The 17,800-nt window shown below is 55.8% G+C and overlaps 1 protein-coding gene across 1 annotated transcript; it reads right to left on the reverse strand.

The window, feature by feature from the left end:
- Positions 1 to 4,663: 4,663 nt before the first annotated feature.
- Positions 4,664 to 17,031, reverse strand: ecsit (ECSIT signaling integrator; the record flags this gene model as incomplete). Its single annotated transcript, XM_070870931.1, has 5 exons — positions 16,969 to 17,031; positions 15,521 to 15,647; positions 13,137 to 13,560; positions 5,672 to 5,895; positions 4,664 to 4,721 (listed from the first exon to the last, which is right to left on the reverse strand). Coding segments are annotated over exons 2-5 (832 nt in total), but the record flags the coding sequence as incomplete, so codon positions are not given.
- Positions 17,032 to 17,800: the final 769 nt, after the last annotated feature.

Genomic DNA, 17,800 nt, shown 5'->3' on the forward strand with positions numbered 1-17,800 from the left:
CCTCGTCTCCCTTCTCACGCCTCGTCTCCCTTCTCACCCCTCGTCTCCCTTCTCACCCCTCGTCTCCCTTCTCACCCCTCGTCTCCCTTCTCACCCCTCGTCTCACCCCTCGTCTCCCTTCTCACGCCTCGTCTCCCTTCTCACGCCTCGTCTCCCTTCTCACCCCTCGTCTCCCTTCTCACGCCTCGTCTCACGCCTCGTCTCCCTTCTCACGCCTCGTCTCCCTTCTCACGCCTCGTCTCCCTTCTCACCCCTCGTCTCCCTTCTCACGCCTCGTCTCCCTTCTCACCCCTCGTCTCCCTTCTCACCCCTCGTCTCCCTTCTCACGCCTCGTCTCCCTTCTCACCCCTCGTCTCCCTTCTCACCCCTCGTCTCCCTTCTCACGCCCCGTCTCCCTTCTCACGCCTCGTCTCCCTTCTCACCCCTCGTCTCACCCCTCGTCTCCCTTCTCACGCCTCGTCTCCCTTCTCACCCCTCGTCTCCCTTCTCACGCCCCGTCTCCCTTCTCACGCCTCGTCTCCCTTCTCACGCCTCGTCTCCCTTCTCACCCCTCGTCTCACGCCTCGTCTCTCTTCTCACGCCTCGTCTCCCTTCTCACCCCTCGTCTCACGCCTCGTCTCCCTTCTCACCCCTCGTCTCCCTTCTCACGCCTCGTCTCCCTTCTCACGCCTCGTCTCCCTTCTCACCCCTCGTCTCCCTTCTCACCCCTCGTCTCACGCCTCGTCTCTCTTCTCACCCCTCGTCTCCCTTCTCACGCCTCGTCTCCCTTCTCACGCCTCGTCTCCCTTCTCACGCCTCGTCTCCCTTCTCACCCCTCGTCTCACCCCTCGTCTCCCTTCTCACGCCTCGTCTCCCTTCTCACCCCTCGTCTCCCTTCTCACGCCTCGTCTCCCTTCTCACGCCTCGTCTCCCTTCTCACGCCTCGTCTCCCTTCTCACGCCTCGTCTCCCTTCTCACCCCTCGTCTCACCCCTCGTCTCCCTTCTCACGCCTCGTCTCCCTTCTCACCCCTCGTCTCCCTTCTCACCCCTCGTCTCACCCCTCGTCTCCCTTCTCACGCCTCGTCTCCCTTCTCACGCCTCGTCTCCCTTCTCACGCCTCGTCTCTCTTCTCACGCCTCGTCTCCCTTCTCACGCCTCGTCTCCCTTCTCACGCCTCGTCTCCCTTCTCACCCCTCGTCTCCCTTCTCACCCCTCGTCTCCCTTCTCGCGCCTCGTCTCCCTTCTCACGCCTCGTCTCCCTTCTCACGCCTCGTCTCTCTTCTCACGCCTCGTCTCCCTTCTCACGCCTCGTCTCCCTTCTCACGCCTCGTCTCCCTTCTCACCCCTCGTCTCCCTTCTCACCCCTCGTCTCCCTTCTCACGTCTCGTCTCCCTTCTCACGCCTCGTCTCTCTTCTCACCCCTCGTCTCCCTTCTCACCCCTCGTCTCCCTTCTCACCCCTCGTCTCCCTTCTCACGCCTCGTCTCCCTTCTCACGCCTCGTCTCCCTTCTCACGCCTCGTCTCCCTTCTCACCCCTCGTCTCACGCCCCGTCTCTCTTCTCACGCCCCGTCTCCCTTCTCACGCCCCGTCTCCCTTCTCACCCCTCGTCTCCCTTCTCACCCCTCGTCTCCCTTCTCACCCCTCGTCTCCCTTCTCACGCCCCGTCTCCCTTCTCACGCCCCGTCTCCCTTCTCACGCCTCGTCTCCCTTCTCACGCCTCGTCTCCCTTCTCACGCCTCGTCTCACGCCTCGTCTCCCTTCTCACCCCTCGTCTCCCTTCTCACCCCTCGTCTCCCTTCTCACGCCTCGTCTCCCTTCTCACGCCTCGTCTCACGCCCCGTCTCCCTTCTCACCCCTCGTCTCCCTTCTCACGCCTCGTCTCCCTTCTCACCCCTCGTCTCCCTTCTCACCCCTCGTCTCCCTTCTCACGCCTCGTCTCCCTTCTCACGCCTCGTCTCCCTGCTCACCCCTCGTCTCCCTTCTCACCCCTCGTCTCCCTTCTCACCCCTCGTCTCCCTTCTCACCCCTCGTCTCCCTTCTCACGCCCCGTCTCCCTTCTCACCCCTCGTCTCCCTTCTCACCCCTCGTCTCCCTTCTCACCCCTCGTCTCCATTCTCACGCCCCGTCTCCCTTCTCACGCCTCGTCTCCCTTCTCACGCCCCGTCTCCCTTCTCACCCCTCGTCTCCCTTCTCACCCCTCGTCTCCCTTCTCACGCCTCGTCTCCCTTCTCACCCCTCGTCTCCCTTCTCACCCCTCGTCTCCCTTCTCACCCCTCGTCTCCCTTCTCACCCCTCGTCTCCCTTCTCACGCCTCGTCTCCCTTCTCACCCCTCGTCTCCCTTCTCACCCCTCGTCTCCCTTCTCACGCCTCGTCTCCCTTCTCACCCCTCGTCTCCCTTCTCACCCCTCGTCTCCCTTCTCACCCCTCGTCTCCCTTCTCACCCCTCGTCTCCCTTCTCACCCCTCGTCTCCCTTCTCACGCCCCGTCTCCCTTCTCACCCCTCGTCTCCCTTCTCACCCCTCGTCTCCCTTCTCACCCCTCGTCTCCCTTCTCACCCCTCGTCTCCCTTCTCACCCCTCGTCTCCCTTCTCACCCCTCGTCTCCCTTCTCACCCCTCGTCTCCCTTCTCACCCCTCTTCTCCCTTCTCACCCCTCGTCTCCCTTCTCACCCCTCGTCTCCCTTCTCACGCCTCGTCTCCCTTCTCACGCCCCGTCTCCCTTCTCACCCCTCGTCTCCCTTCTCACGCCCCGTCTCCCTTCTCACCCCTCGTCTCCCTTCTCACGCCCCGTCTCCCTTCTCACGCCTCGTCTCCCTTCTCACGCCCCGTCTCCCTTCTCACCCCACGTCTCCCTTCTCACGCCCCGTCTCCCTTCTCACGCCCCGTCTCCCTTCTCACGCCTCGTCTCCCTTCTCACGCCTCGTCTCCCTTCTCACGCCCCGTCTCCCTTCTCACCCCTCGTCTCCCTTCTCACCCCTCGTCTCCCTTCTCACCCCTCGTCTCCCTTCTCACCCCTCGTCTCCCTTCTCACGCCCCGTCTCCCTTCTCACCCCTCGTCTCCCTTCTCACGCCCCGTCTCCCTTCTCACGCCTCGTCTCCCTTCTCACCCCTCGTCTCCCTTCTCACCCCTCGTCTCCCTTCTCACGCCTCGTCTCTCTTCTCACCCCTCGTCTCCCTTCTCACCCCTCGTCTCCCTTCTCACGCCCTGTCTCCCTTCTCACGCCTCGTCTCCCTTCTCACCCCTCGTCTCCCTTCTCACCCCTCGTCTCCCTTCTCACCCCTCGTCTCTCTTCTCACGCCTCGTCTCCCTTCTCACGCCCCGTCTCCCTTCTCACGCCTCGTCTCCCTTCTCACCCCTCGTCTCCCTTCTCACGCCCCGTCTCTCTTCTCACGCCCCGTCTCTCTTCTCACGCCTCGTCTCCCTTCTCACCCCTCGTCTCCCTTCTCACGCCTCGTCTCCCTTCTCACCCCTCGTCTCCCTTCTCACCCCTCGTCTCCCTTCTCACGCCTCGTCTCCCTTCTCACCCCTCGTCTCTCTTCTCACGCCTCGTCTCCCTTCTCACGCCCCGTCTCCCTTCTCACGCCTCGTCTCCCTTCTCACCCCTCGTCTCTCTTCTCACGCCTCGTCTCCCTTCTCACCCCTCGTCTCCCTTCTCACCCCTCGTCTCCCTTCTCACGCCTCGTCTCCCTTCTCACGCCTCGTCTCCCTTCTCACCCCTCGTCTCGCTTCTCACCCCTCGTCTCTCTTCTCACGCCTCATCTCCCTTCTCACGCCCCGTCTCCCTTCTCACGCCCCGTCTCCCTTCTCACGCCTCGTCTCCCTTCTCACCCCTCGTCTCTCTTCTCACGCCTCGTCTCCCTTATCACGCCTCGTCTCCCTTCTCACGCCTCGTCTCTCTTCTCACCCCTCGTCTCCCTTCTCACCCCTCGTCTCCCTTCTCACCCCTCGTCTCCCTTCTCACGCCTTGTACATTCCAGCTCCAAGGCTCCAGAAGGTACTGTTATGGGTTGGGATACCAACATGGGGGAATGTCAACAGGAGAGCACCTAAACAGACCGCTGACAAGGCGGTGAGAAGAGACCAGAGAGAGACTTCATGGCACCAAAGGAAATGTATAACAAATCCCAACTTAATGACACCATTCTGGGAACGGTCAAAAATGGTCACAAGATCGTGGCCTGTCAGTCAGAGCTCATGACCTGTCAATCCCGAGTAGCGCTGATCAGGTAGTCCAATTAGAGATCTCGGGAGGTCTCGTCCGGGAACAGAGGGGTTGTTGAAATGTATAAAAGTTGTGTGATTGTGCTGTTCGGGGAGCATCCCCACTCACAGGCGGCTGTGATGAGGGGTGTTCCCGGACGTTCGTAATAAAGCTCGTTAGACTTTGCCATCCGCCTCTGTCTGCTAACTTCGAGAATCGCTCCGTGGGCTGGGGCAAGCGCCGACCCTCGATATCAGTGGGCCCGCTCGTGGGAAAAGAAGCCTTCCCTCTCTCCCCCAACAAGGCCCCAGCACTGGTCCCTGATTTTTTTGTGTCCTCCTCACACATTGCTTTCTCACCTCATCTTTGTATCGTCAGCAAACTTGGCTACATTACACTCTGCCCCTTCATGCAAGTCATTAATATAGATCGTAAATAGCTGGGGCCCCAGCACTGATCCCTGCAGTACCAAGTACTCACCCACAACGTGCGGGAAGTGAATCGCTCGCCCATCTGGTCCCCGTTCTGTGTGAGGTATCTGCAACGTGAGGGTTTCGTAGATTTCAGACTGATTTCATTGCGAGAGGGTTTGAGTACAGGAGCGAGGAGGTCTCACTGCAGTTACACAGGGCCCTGGTGAGACCACACCTGGAGTATTGTGAGCAGTTCTGGTTTCCTTACCTGAGGAAGGATATACTTGGTGTCGAGGGAGTGCAACGAAGGTTCACCAGACTGACTCCTGGGAGGGCAGGACTGCCGTATGAGGAGAGATTGGGTCGACTGGGCCTGTATTCACTGGAGTTTAGAAGAATGAGAGGGGATCTCACTGAAAGGTATAACATTCTGACGGGGTTGGACAGACTGGATGCGGGGAGGATGTTTTGTTTCCCGGGACTGGGAAGTCTAGAACAAGGGCTCACACAGTCCTGGGATGCGGGGTAGGAAATTTAAGACCGAGATGAGGAGAAATGTCTTCACTCAGAGGGAGGTGAACCTGTGGAATTCTCTACCACAGACGGCTGTGGAGGCCAAGTCACTGAATATATTTACGAGGGAGATAGATCGAGTTCTAGACACAAAAGGCATCAAGGGGTCTGGGGAGAAAGGGGGAATATGGTGTTGAGACAGAGGATCAGCCCAGGGTCAAATTCAAGGGGCCGAATGGCCTCCTCCTGTTCCTGTGTAACAGGCTCGAGGGGCTGAATGGACCTCCTCCTGTTCCTGTGTAACAGGATCGAGGGGCTGAATGGACCTCCTGTTCCTGTGTAACAGGATCAAGGGGCTGAATGGACCTCCTCCTGTTCCTGTGTAACAGGCTCGAGGGTCTGAATGGGACTCCTCCTGTTCCTGTGTAACAGGATCGAGGGGCTGAATGGACCTCCTGTTCCTGTGTAACAGGATCGAGGGGCTGAATGGACCTCCTCCTGCTCCGATGCAAGGACAAGACAACGGAGGACCATACGACACTCACATCTCCTGCGTTCTGACCTGATAGACGGTGACCTCACTGCTTGGGTCTCCTGCAATGCGTTCCAGGCCGATCCTGGCCAGCTCCAGGGGGTCCATCGACAGGGGCTCGGGCACGGGGAACGGGTTGACGTGTTTGAAACGAGGGAACCAGTAGAGCAGTCGCTGGAACTTGCGCATGGGGTGGCTCTTGGGGCCAAAGATCTGGACCAGGAGAGACTTGGTCGCCGTGTTCGGGAGGATTCCTGGGAGGGAGCGAGAGGGGAGTGTCAGGGTTAACGGCATTACAGCAGGAGGGGTCACGGCCCGTGACCCCTGACCCCTTCCCAGAACATCGCTCGTCTCCCGGACCCCTCCCCAGAACATCGCCCGACTCACGGACCCCTCCCCAGAACATCGCCCGACTCACGGACCCCTCCCCAGAACATCGCCCAGCTCACGGACCCCTCCCCAGAACATCATCCGTCTCACGGACCCCTCCCCAGAACATCATCCATCTCACAGACCCCTCCCCAGAACATCATCCGTCTCACGGACCCCTCCCCAGAACATCATCCATCTCACAGACCCCTCCCCAGAACATCATCCATCTCACAGACCCCTCCCCAGAACATCATCCATCTCACAGACCCCTCCCCAGAACATCGCCCGACTCACGGACCCCTCCCCAGAACATCATCCGTCTCACGGACCCCTCCCCCAAACATCGCTCATCTCATGGACCCCTCCCCAGAACATCATCCGTCTCACGGACCCCTCCCCAGAACATCGCCCGTCTCCCGGACCCCTCCCCAGAACATCGCCCGTCTCACGGACCCCTCCCCAGAACATCGTCCGTCTCACGGACCCCTCCCCAGAACATCATCCGTCTCACGGACCCCTCCCCCAAACATCGCTCATCTCATGGACCCCTCCCCAGAACATCATCCGTCTCACGGACCCCTCCCCAGAACATCGCCCGTCTCCCGGACCCCTCCCCAGAACATCGCCCGTCTCACGGACCCCTCCCCAGAACATCGTCCGTCTCACGGACCCCTCCCCAGAACATCGCCCAGCTCACGGACCCCTCCCCAGAACATCGCCCGACTCACGGACCCCTCCCCAGAACATCGCCCAGCTCACAGACCCCTCCCCAGAACATCATCCGTCTCACGGACCCCTCCCCAGAACATCATCCATCTCACAGACCCCTCCCCAGAACATCATCCATCTCACAGACCCCTCCCCAGAACATCGCCCGACTCACGGACCCCTCCCCAGAACATCATCCGTCTCACGGACCCCTCCCCAGAACATCATCCATCTCACAGACCCCTCCCCAGAACATCGATCGTCTCACGGACCCCTCCCCAGAACATCATCCGTCTCACGGACCCCTCCCCAGAACATCGATCGTCTCACGGACCCCTCCCCAGAACATCATCCGTCTCACGGACCCCTCCCCAGAACATCATCCGTCTCCCGGACCCCTCCCCAGAACATCGCCCGTCTCACGGACCCCTCCTCAGAACATCGATCGTCTCCCGGACCCCTCCCCCAAACATCGCTCATCTCATGGACCCCTCCCCAGAACATCATCCGTCTCACGGACCCCTCCCCAGAACATCGCCCGTCTCACGGACCCCTCCCCAGAACATCATCCGTCTCACGGACCCCTCCCCAGAACATCATCCGTCTCCCGGACCCCTCCCCAGAACATCGCCCGTCTCACGGACCCCTCCCCAGAACATCGTCCGTCTCACGGACCCCTCCCCAGAACATCATCCGTCTCACGGACCCCTCCCCCAAACATCGCTCATCTCATGGACCCCTCCCCAGAACATCATCCGTCTCACGGACCACTCCCCAGAACATCGCCCGACTCACGGACCCCTCCCCAGAACATCGATCGTCTCACGGACCCCTCCCCAGAACATCGATCGTCTCACGGACCCCTCCCCAGAACATCGATCGTCTCACGGACCCCTCCCCAGAACATCGATCGTCTCACGGACCCCTCCCCAGAACATCGATCGTCTCACGGACCCCTCCCCAGAACATCGATCGTCTCACGGACCCCTCCCCAGAACATCGATCGTCTCACGGACCCCTCCCCAGAACATCGATCGTCTCACGGACCCCTCCCCAGAACATCGATCGTCTCCCGGACCCCTCCCCAGAACATCGATCGTCTCACGGACCCCTCCCCAGAACATCGATCGACTCACGGACCCCTCCCCAGAACATCGATCGTCTCACGGACCCCTCCCCAGAACATCGCCCGTCTCACGGACCCCTCCCCAGAACATCGCCCGTCTCACGGACCCCTCCCCAGAACATCGCCCGTCTCACGGACCCCTCCCCAGAACATCTTCCGTCTCACGGACCCCTCCCCAGAACATCGCCCGTCTCACGGACCCCTCCCCAGAACATCACCCGTCTCACGGACCCCTCCCCAGAACATCGCCCGTCTCACGGACCCCTCCCCAGAACATCGCTCGTCTCACGGACCCCTGCCCAGAACATCACCCGTCTCCCGGACCCCTCCCCAGAACATCGATCGTCTCACGGACCCCTCCCCAGAACATCGCCCGTCTCACGGACCCCTCCCCAGAACATCGATCGTCTCACGGACCCCTCCCCAGAACATCGCCCGTCTCACGGACCCCTCCCCAGAACATCGATCGTCTCCCGGACCCCTCCCCAGAACATCGCCCAGCTCCCGGACCCCTCCCCAGAACATCATCCGTCTCACAGACCCCTCCCCAGAACATCATCCGTCTCACGGACCCCTCCCCAGAACATCATCCGTCTCACGGACCCCTCCCCAGAACATCGCCCGTCTCCGCCACTGCCTCAGCTCTTCTGCTGTTGAAGCCCTCGTCCATGCCTCTCTCACCTCCAGACTTGACCGTTCCAACGCACTCCTGGCTGGCCTCCCCCGACGTAAATTCGAGGTGACCCAAAACTCGGCTGCCCCCGTGTCCTAACTCACACCCAGTCCCACTCACCCATCACCCCCTGTGCTCACTGACCCCGTGTCCTAACTCACACCCAGTCCCACTTACCCATCACCCCCTGTGCTCACTGACCCCGTGTCCTAACTCACACCCAGTCCCACTCACCCATCACCCCCTGTGCTCACTGACCCCGTGTCCTAACTCACACCCAGTCCCACTTACCCATCACCCCCTGAGCTCACTGACCCCGTGTCCTAACTCACACCCAGTCCCACTCACCCATCACCCCCTGTGCCCCGTGTCCTAACTCACACCCAGTCCCACTTACCCATCACCCCCTGAGCTCACTGACCCCGTGTCCTAACTCACACCCAGTCCCACTCACCCATCACCCCCTGTGCTCACTGCCCCGTGTCCTAACTCACACCCAGTCCCACTTACCCATCACCCCCTGAGCTCACTGACCCCGTGTCCTAACTCGCACCCAGTCCCACTCACCCATCACCCCCTGTGCTCACTGACCCGTGTCCTAACTCACACCCAGTCCCACTCACCCATCACCCCCTGTGCACACTGACCCCGTGTCCCAACTCACACCCAGTCCCACTCACCCATCACCCCCTGTGCTCACTGACCCCGTGTCCTAATTCACACCCAGTCCCACTCACCCATCACCCCCTGAGCTCACTGACCCCGTGTCCTAACTCACACCCAGTCCCACTCACCCATCACCCCCTGTGCTCACTGACCCCGTGTCCTAACTCACGCCCAGTCCCACTCACCCATCACCCCCTGTGCTCACTGACCCGTGTCCTAACTCACACCCAGTCCCACTCACCCATCACCCCCTGTGCACACTGACCCCGTGTCATAACTCACACCCAGTCCCACTCACCCATCACCCCCTGTGCTCACTGCCCCGTGTCCTAACTCACACCCAGTACCACTCACCCATCACCCCCTGTGCTCACTGTCCCGTGTCCTAACTCACACCCAGTCCCATTCACCCATCACCCCCTGTGCTCACTGCCCCGTGTCCTAACTCACACCCAGTCCCACTCACCCATCACCCCCTGTGCTCACTGCCCCGTGTCCTAACTCACACCCAGTCCCACTCACCCATCACCCCCTGTGCTCACTGCCCCCGTGTCCTAACTCACACCCAGTCCCACTCACCCATCACCCCTTGTGCTCACTGACCCCGTGTCCTAACTCACACCCAGTCCCGCTCACCCATCACCCCGTGGTCACTGACCCCGTGTCCTAACTCACACCCCGTCCCACTCACCCATCACCCCCTGTGGTCACTGACCCCGTGTCCTAACTCACACCCAGTCCCGCTCACCCATCACCCCCTGTGCTCACTGCCCCGTGTCCTAACTCACACCCAGTCCCGCTCACCCATCACCCCCTGTGCTCACTGCCCCGTGTCCTAACTCACACACAGTCCCACTCACCCATCACCCCCTGTGCTCACTGCCCCGTGTCCTAACTCACACCCAGTCCCGCTCACCCATCACCCCCTGTGCTCACTGACCCCTTGTCCTAACTCACACCCAGTCCCACTCACCCATCACCCCCTGTGCTCACTGCCACCGTGTCCTAACTCACACCCAGTCCCACTCACCCATCACCCACTGTGCTCACTGACCCCGTGTCCTAACACACACCCAGTCCCACTCACCCATCACCCCCTGTGCTCACTGACCCCGTGTCCTAACTCACACCCAGTCCCGCTCACCCATCACCCCCTGTGCTCACTGCCCCGTGTCCTAACTCACACCCAGTCCCACTCACCCACCTCGGCCTCTACTCATTGGAATTCAGAAGAATGAGGTGATCTTATCGAAACGTATCAGATTATGAGGGGGGCTCGACAAGGTGGATGCAGAGAGGATGTTCCCACTGATGGGGGAGACTAGAACTAGGGGGCATGGTCTTAGAATAAGGGGTCACCCATTTAAAACTGAGATGAGGAGGAATTTCTTCTCTCAGAGGGTTGTAAATCTGTGGAACTCGCTGCCTCAGAGAGCTGTGGAAGCCGGGACATTGAATGTATTTAAGACAGAGATAGAGAGTTTCTTAACCGATAAGGGGGCGGGCAGGGAAGTGAATTGAGTGTAATATCTCCAAGTTTGCAGATGACACTAAGCTGGGTGGCGGTGTGAGCTGTGAGGAGGACGCTAAGAGGCTGCAGGGTGACTTGGACAGGTTAGGTGAGTGGGCAAATACATGGCAGATGCAGTATAATGTAGATAAATGTGAGGTTATCCACTCTGGGAGCAAAAACAGGAAGGCAGAATATTATCTGAATGGTGACAATGTAGGAAAAGGGGAGGTGCAACGAGACCTGGGTGTCATGGTACATCAGTCATTGAAAGTTGACATGCAGGTACAGCAGGCGGTGAAGAAGGCAAATGGCATGTTGGCCTTCATAGCGAGAGGATTTGAGTATAGGAGCAGGGAGGTCTTACTGCAGTTGTACAGGGCCTTGGTGAGGCCACACCTGGAATATTGTGTTCAGTTTTAGTCTCCTAATCTGAGGAAGGACATTCTTGGTATTGAGGGAGTGCAGCGAAGGTTCACCAGACTGATTCCCGGGATGGCAGGACTGACATATGAAGAAAGATTGGATCGACTGGGCTTATATTCACTGGAATTTAGAAGAATGAGAGGGGATCTCATAGAAACATATAAAATTCTGACGGGACTGGACAGGTTAGATGCAGGAAGAACGTTCCCGATGTTGGGGAAGTCCAGAACCAGGGGACACAGTCTAAGGATAAGGGGTAAGCCATTTAGGACCGAGATGAGGAGAAACTTCTTCACTCAGAGAATTGTGAACCTGTGGAATTCTCTACCACAGAAAGTTGTTGGGGGCCAGTTCGTTGGATATATTCAAAAGGGAGTTAGATGTGGCCCTTACGGCTAAAGGGGTCAGGGGGTGTGGAGAGAAGGCAGGAGTGGGGTACTGAGGGAATGATCAGCCCATGATCATATTGAATGGTGGTGCAGGCTCGAAGGGCCCAATGGCCTGCTCCTGCACCTATTTTCTATGTTTCTATGTAAGTGGACCCGAGTCCATTATCGGATCCGCCACAATTGTATTCTAAATAGTTGGGGTCCCAGCACTGACCCCTGCGGCAAACTCGAGGGGCCGAATGGCCTCCTGCTATTTCTTATGTTCTTGTATTTAAGGCGGAGATAGACAGATTTTGGAGTGATAGAAACATCGAAACATTGAAACATAGAAAATAGGTGCAGGAGTAGACCATTCGGCCCTTCTAGCCTGCACCACCATTCAATGAGTTCATGGCTGAACATTCAACTTCAGTACCCCATTCCTGCTTTCTCGCCATACCCCTTGACCCCCCGAGTAGTAAGGACTTCATCTAACTCCTTTTTGAATATATTTAGTGAATTGGCCTCAACTACTTTCTGTGGTAGAGAATTCCACAGGTTCACCACTCTCTGGGTGAAGAAGTTTCTCCTCATCTCGGTCCTAAATGGCTTACCCCTTATCCTCAGACTGTGACCCCTGGTTCTGGACTTCCCCAACATCGGGAACATTCTTCCTGCATCTAACCTGTCTAACCCCGTCAGAATTTTAAACGTTTCTATGAGGTCCCCTCTCATTCTTCTGAACTCCAGTGAATACAAGCCCAGTTGATCCAATCTTTCTTGATATGTCAGTCCCGCCATCCCGGGAATCAGTCTGGTGAACCTTCGCTGCACTCCCTCAACAGCAAGAATGTCCTTCCTCAGGTTAGGAGACCAAAACTGTACACAATACTCCAGGTGTGGCCTCACCAAGGCCCTGTACAACTGTAGCAACACCTCCCTGCCCCTGTACTCAAATCCCCTCGCTATGAAGGCCAACATGCCATTTGCTTTCTTCACCGCCTGCTGTACCTGCATGCCAACCTTCAATGACTGATGTACCATGACACCCAGGTCTCGTTGCACCTCCCCTTTTCCTAATCTGTCACCATTCAGATAATAGTCTGTCTCTCTGTTTTTACCACCAAAGTGGATAACCTCACATTTATCCACATTATACTTCATCTGCCATGCATTTGCCCACTCACCTAACCTATCCAAGTCACTCTGCAGCCTAATAGCATCCTCCTCGCAGCTCACACTGCCACCCAACTTAGTGTCATCCGCAAATTTGGAGATACTACATTTAATCCCCTTGTCTAAATCATTAATGTCCAGTGTAAACAGCTGGGGCCCCAGCACAGAACCTTGCGGTACCCCACTAGTCACTGCCTGCCATTCTGAAAAGTCCCCATTTACTCCTACTCTTTGCTTCCTGTCTGACAACCAGTTCTCAATCCACGTCAGCACACTACCCCCAATCCCATGTGCTCTAACTTTGCACATCAATCTCCTGCGTGATATCGGAGTGAAGGGTGCGGGCAGGGAAGTGGAGCCGAGTCCGTGATCGTATGCTAAATAGTTGCGGCCCCAGCGCTGATCCCTGCGGCAGGCTCGAGGGGCCGAACGGCCGACTCCTGCTCTTATTTCTGAGGTCACGTGCTCACCGTAGTTCTCCATCTGCTCCAGGATCTGTATGGCACACTCTTGCTGCCGGGGAAAGTGGTTGAACATCCGCTGGATGTAGCTCCGCGGCACGAAGACCTCCTTGGGGAAGACGTCGAGCAGGCGGTTGTAGACCTCCAGCTCCCGCTCCACCCCGAATTCTGGCATCTTTCGCAGCGCCGTGTAGATGAACTCCACGTGGCCCCGTCGGCGGATGTCGCGCCCGCGGAAAGCCCCCAGCACCCGCTCGAAGGTGGCCCGGTTCCGCGAGCCTGCCCCAGCCCGGGCGAAGAGGTCCTCCGACGTGACCAGGGCCCACTCCCGCTCCCCGGGGTCCTTCTTGGGGTGCGTCGGCTCGGGGGAGCGGGCTGGGACCTCCTTGCGGCCCCAAGCGCTGGTGTGGAGCCTCGGGGAGCTGTCCATCACCTTCGAGATCAAGAGGAACAGAAGAACACACAATAATAATTGCTTTAAATCGGGCGCAATCTAATTAAATAGAGGAATTGAGGTGCCACATAAATGGTTCATTCTCGGGTTGGTAACCAGTAACTAGTGGGGTGCCGCAGGGATCAGTGCTGGGGACCCAGCTATTTAGTGCACAAGATAAAAGTTCACGGGGCTGGGGGTAATATATTAGCATGGATAGAGGATTGGTTAACTAACAGTAAACAGAGAGTCGAGATAAATGTTTCATTCTCGGGTTGGCAATCAGTAACTAGTGGGGTGCCACAGGGATCAGTGCTGGGGCCCCAGCTATTTACAATCTATATTAACGACTTGGAAGAAGGGACTGAGTGTAACGTAGCCAAGTTTGTTGACGATACAAAGATGGGAGGAAAAGCAATGTGTGAGGAGGACACAAAATCTGCAAAAGGACACAGACAGGCTCAGTGAGTGGGCAAAAATTTGTCCGATGGAGTATAATGTGGGAAAGTGTGAGGTCATGCACTTTGGCAGAAAAAAATAATCACAGAGCAAGTTATTATTTAAACGGAGAAAGATTGCAAAGTGCCGCAGTACAGCGGGACCTGGGGGTTACTTGTGCATGAAACACAAAAGGTTAGTATGCAGGTACAGCAAGTGATCAGGAAGGGCCAATGGTATCTTGGCCTTTATTGCAAAGGGGATGGAGTATAAAAGCAGGGAAGTCTTGCTCCAGTTATACAGGGTATTGGTGAGGCCACACCTGGAGTACTGCGTGCAGTTTTGGTCTCCGTATTTACGAAAGGATATACTTTGCTTTGGAGGCAGTTCAGAGAAGGTTCACTCGGTTGATTCCGGGGATGAGGGGGTTGACTTATGAGGAAAGGTTGAGGAGGTTGGGCCTCTACACATTGGAATTCAGAAGAATGAGAGGTGATCTTATCGAAACGTATCAGATTATGAGGGGGCTCGACAAGGTGGATGCAGAGAGGATGTTCCCACTGATGGGGGAGACTGGAACTAGGGGGCATGGTCTTAGAATAAGGGGCCGCCCATTTAAAACTGAGATGAGGAGGAATTTCTTCTCTCAGAGGGTTGTAAATCTGTGGAACTCGCTGCCTCAGAGAGCTGTGGAAGCCGGGACATTGAATATATTTAAGACAGAGATAGACAGTTTCTTAACCGGTAAGGGGGAGGGCAGGGAAGTGGAGCTGGGTCCATGATCGGATCAGCCACGATCGTATTAAATGGCGGAGCAGGCTCGAGGAGATTTACCAGGATGTTGCACTGGAGAGGGTACAGAGGAGATTTACCAGGATCTTTCATGGACTGGAGAATTTTGGCGATGAGGAAAGATTGGATAGGCTGGGGTTGTTTGCTTTGGAACGGAGGAGGCTGAGGGGAGACCTGATTGAGGTGTATAAAATGATGAGGGGGGTGGATCGAGTGGATAGGACGGACCTGTTTCCCTTGGCAGAGGGGTCAACAACCAGGGGGCGTGGATTGACAGTAATTGTGCGGAGGTTTAGAGGGAAATGTCTTCACCCAGAGGGGGGTGGGGGTCTGGGGCAGGGTCTGGGACGGAACTCACGGCCTGAAAGGGCGGTCGAGGCAGAAACCCTCACCACAGCAGGCAGTGCACCTTGAAGTGCCGTATGCTACAGGGCGAGGGAGCGAGAGCGGGAAAGTGGGATTAGGCCGGGATGGCTCTCGGTCGGCCGGCGCCAGGCGGACACGATGGGCCCAAAATGGCCTCCGACCGCCTGCCTGTAAGCGCTCCGGGATTCCATGAGACCGAGGGCGGTGGTTGAGCCAGGCGCTACATCAGTGCAGATTGGTCCTTCTCATTCTGGGAAACTGTCGCGGTTCGTTGGTGCAGAGCTCAGTGCGGGAAGCGGGGGCTCGGGGGAGTGTTCCCCCGCTCGACGGGAGACATCGCGGGCGGGGCCAAAGGTCGTCTCACCTGCAGGGGGGTGACGATCGGGTTGGCTTCGGGTTCCCGCGGGGAAGCAAGCGGCCTTGGGCAGGCCGAGGGTCGCGGGGTCAACCTCAGACCTCGCCTCATCAGGCGAGCCAACACTGTGTTCATCCTGAGGGAGAGAGAGAGAGAGACGGACAGGAAGACTTGCATTTAACTAGCGACTTCCACCTCCATCACACGTCCTCCCACAGCACTCCCTCAGTACTGCCCCTCCGACAGCACAGTACGGCACTCCCTCAGTACTGCCCCTCCGACAGCACAGTACGGCACTCCCTCAGTACTGCCCCTCCGACAGTGCAGTACGGCACTCCCTCAGTACTGCCCCTCCGACAGTACGGCACTCCCTCAGTACTGACACCGAAATCTAGGCTGACACTCAGAATGCAGTACTGAGGGAGTGCCGTACTGTACTGTCGGAGGGGCAGTACTGAGGGAGTGTCGTACTGTACTGTCGGAGGGGCAGTACTGAGGGAGTGCCGTACTGCGCTGTCGGAGGGGCGGTAGTGAGGGACTATTTAGAAGAAGACCAGGGGGTGTTCTCCCCGGTGTCCTGGGGCCAATATTTATCCCTCGACCAACACCACTAAAACAGATGATCCGGGTCATTATCACATCGCTGGGTGTGGGATCTTGCTGTGCGTGAAATGGCCGCTGCGTTTCCCACAATACAACAGCGACCGCACTCCCAAAAGTACTTCGTTGGCTGTAAAGCGCTTTGGGACGTCAGGTGGTGGTGAAAGGCGCTATATAAATGAAAAACCTTCTTTAAATGTTGCTTTTTAAAAAAATCAGCCACAAATTATATTAAAAGCAGCTTTTAAATAAATGCAGAGACAAACTGGATTAAAACACACTTTATTTGCAGAATAGCAAACTAGAATATTAAATGTTGCTTTTGAAGATATGCACCCCCCAAAATTATATTAAAAGCAGCTTATTTGCAGAAATGCAAAGACAAATTATATTAAAGACACTTTATTTGCAAGATTGCAAGCAAAAATTATATTAAAAGCAGCTTATTTGCAGAAATGCAAAGACAAATTATATTAAAGACACTTTATTTGCAAGATTGCAAACATAAATTATATTAAAAGCAGCTTATTTGCAGAAATGCAAAGGCAAATTATATTAAAGACACTTTATTTGCAAGATTGCAAACATAAATTATATTAAAAGCAGCTTATTTGCAGAAATGCAAAGGCAAATTATATTAAAGACACTTTATTTGCAAGATTGCAAACATAAATTATATTAAAAGCAGCTTATTTGCAGAAATGCAAAGGCAAATTATATTAAAGACACTTTATTTGCAAGATTGCAAACATAAATTATATTAAAAGCAGCTTATTTGCAGAAATGCAAAGACAATTTCTGTTCAATGCAGCTTATTTGCAGAGATGCATGCCCTCTAATGATTTTGCAAGACTTACTTCTGCTCTCCCTGCCTCTCAGAGCCCCTGGATCCAGGCTTGAAGGCTTTTTTTGCCCTTTCCCAGGCACTTCCGGTTGCTGCCAGGGCGCAGCCATCTTGGGTCCCTCCCTCACTGCCTTCCCCAGAGCCCCCTGGTGCTGTACAAACAGTCCCACTCCCACATCTCCCCCTGCAACTCCTGCTCTCAGACACTGGGGGGAGGGAGTGATGCAACACTGAGAATTACTTTCAAATCCACCCAGAGGCAGACACTAAAATTATATACAAATGCAAATAAATTTGCAGAAATTTATAAACTCAAATTATATTAAATTGCAGAATTTTTCCAGAAATGTACACACAAATTGTATTAAAATGCAAAAAAAATTGCAGAAATGAATACACCAAAATACATCATTTTTTGCACAAATTTATTAAAATTCTGCACTTTTTTGCAGGAATGTATACACTAAATTTATATTAAAATGCATCATTTTTTTGCAGAAATTAATACAATAAAATTATGTTAAAATGTCCAAAATGTTTGCCGAAATGAATACACAAATGATATTAAAATACACTTTTTGGTAGAGATGTAGACACTAAAAGTATATTAAGTTGCAGCATTTTTTGGAGACAAGGTGGATGCAGAGAGGATGTTCCCACTGATGGGGGAGACTAGAACTAGGGGGCATGGTCTTAGAATAAGGGGCCGCCCATTTAAAACTGAGATGAGGAGGAATTTCTTCTCTCAGAGGGTTGTAAATCTGTGGAACTCGCTGCCTCAGAGAGCTGTGGAAGCCGGGACATTGAATATATTTAAGACAGAGATAGACAGTTCCTTAACCGAT

Source organism: Pristiophorus japonicus, unplaced genomic scaffold (assembly GCF_044704955.1).
Source record: "Pristiophorus japonicus isolate sPriJap1 unplaced genomic scaffold, sPriJap1.hap1 HAP1_SCAFFOLD_1943, whole genome shotgun sequence".
NCBI classification, from domain to species: domain Eukaryota; kingdom Metazoa; phylum Chordata; class Chondrichthyes; family Pristiophoridae; genus Pristiophorus; species Pristiophorus japonicus.